A 1,025-nucleotide genomic window follows, 5' to 3' on the forward strand; every position below is an offset into this window, starting at 1 on the left:
CCCCCCCCCAACCCCCGCTGCGGCTTGGGTTTGGGGCTGGGGGGGTCCGCGTGGCTCTGCCCCCGCGGCTCCATCCCCGCCTCTCCCCAGGGGCATCCCCGTGGCCTGGCTGGAGAAGACGATGTGGGGCCTGGGGCTGGAGGTGTACAAGCAGCCCTTCGCCCGCACGCTGCCCTTCCCCGACGAGAGCCGCGAGCGATACGTGCGTGGGGGGCGTGCGTAGGGGGCTGGGGGGGCTCTGGGGGGGCTCCCCCTGCATGGAGGGCGCTGGGGTTTGGCTCTGCCGGGCGCAGCGGGCGGCCGGGAGGGTCCGGCCATGGGGAGAAATGCAGAAAGGGACCCGGGGGTGCTGGTGGGCAGAGCCTGGACACGAGCTCCAGGGGGTCTGCCATGGCCAAGAGAGCCGGGGGGACCCTTTGTGGGGCTGTGGGGACAGGCCGGGGGGCTCAGGCTGGTGTCAGGGGACAGGGACAGACTCCCCAGGGACGTGGTCACACCCCCGAGCCTGCAGTGCTGAAGTCTTTGGGGGTCGCTCTCGGGCTGCCCACGCTGGATGACGGCCGGGGGCCCCAGGCTCAGCCCCGTTGCCTTCCTCGGCAGATGGTGAAGGGCACCAACGTCTACGGGATCCTGCGGGCGCCGCGGGCGGCCAGCACCGAGTCGCTGGTGCTGAGCGTGCCCTGCAGCGAGGGCACGCAGAACAGCCAGGCCGTGGGGCTGATGCTGGCCCTGGCCGCCTACTTCCGAGGTGAGCCCGGCGCCGCGCTCGTGTTCTGGGGGGCACCGGGGGGCTCCTGGCATCCCCGGGGGCAGCACCCAGAGCTGACGCCTGCGCTCAGGCCAGATCTACTGGGCGAAGGACATCATCTTCCTGGTGAACGAGCACGACCTGCTGGGCATGGAGGCCTGGCTGGAGGCCTACCACGACGTCAACGTCACCGGTAAGGCCGGGGAGGCCGGGGGGCGCAGCCCCGGGAGCCCCCCCCGTGCGCTGAGCGTGGCGGTGCCGCAGAGATGCAGTCCTC

General features: G+C 72.4%; 1 protein-coding gene across 1 annotated transcript; it reads left to right on the forward strand.

The window, feature by feature from the left end:
* Positions 1-70: 70 nt before the first annotated feature.
* GPAA1 (glycosylphosphatidylinositol anchor attachment 1) lies at positions 71-1,019 on the forward strand (the record flags this gene model as incomplete). The annotated part of the gene is made up of 3 exons (XM_035313868.1): positions 71-202; positions 601-748; positions 840-1,019. Coding segments are annotated over exons 1-3 (409 nt in total), but the record flags the coding sequence as incomplete, so codon positions are not given.
* Positions 1,020-1,025: the final 6 nt, after the last annotated feature.

Source organism: Oxyura jamaicensis, unplaced genomic scaffold (genome assembly GCF_011077185.1).
Source record: "Oxyura jamaicensis isolate SHBP4307 breed ruddy duck unplaced genomic scaffold, BPBGC_Ojam_1.0 oxyUn_random_OJ69171, whole genome shotgun sequence".
Lineage (NCBI taxonomy): Eukaryota > Metazoa > Chordata > Aves > Anseriformes > Anatidae > Oxyura > Oxyura jamaicensis.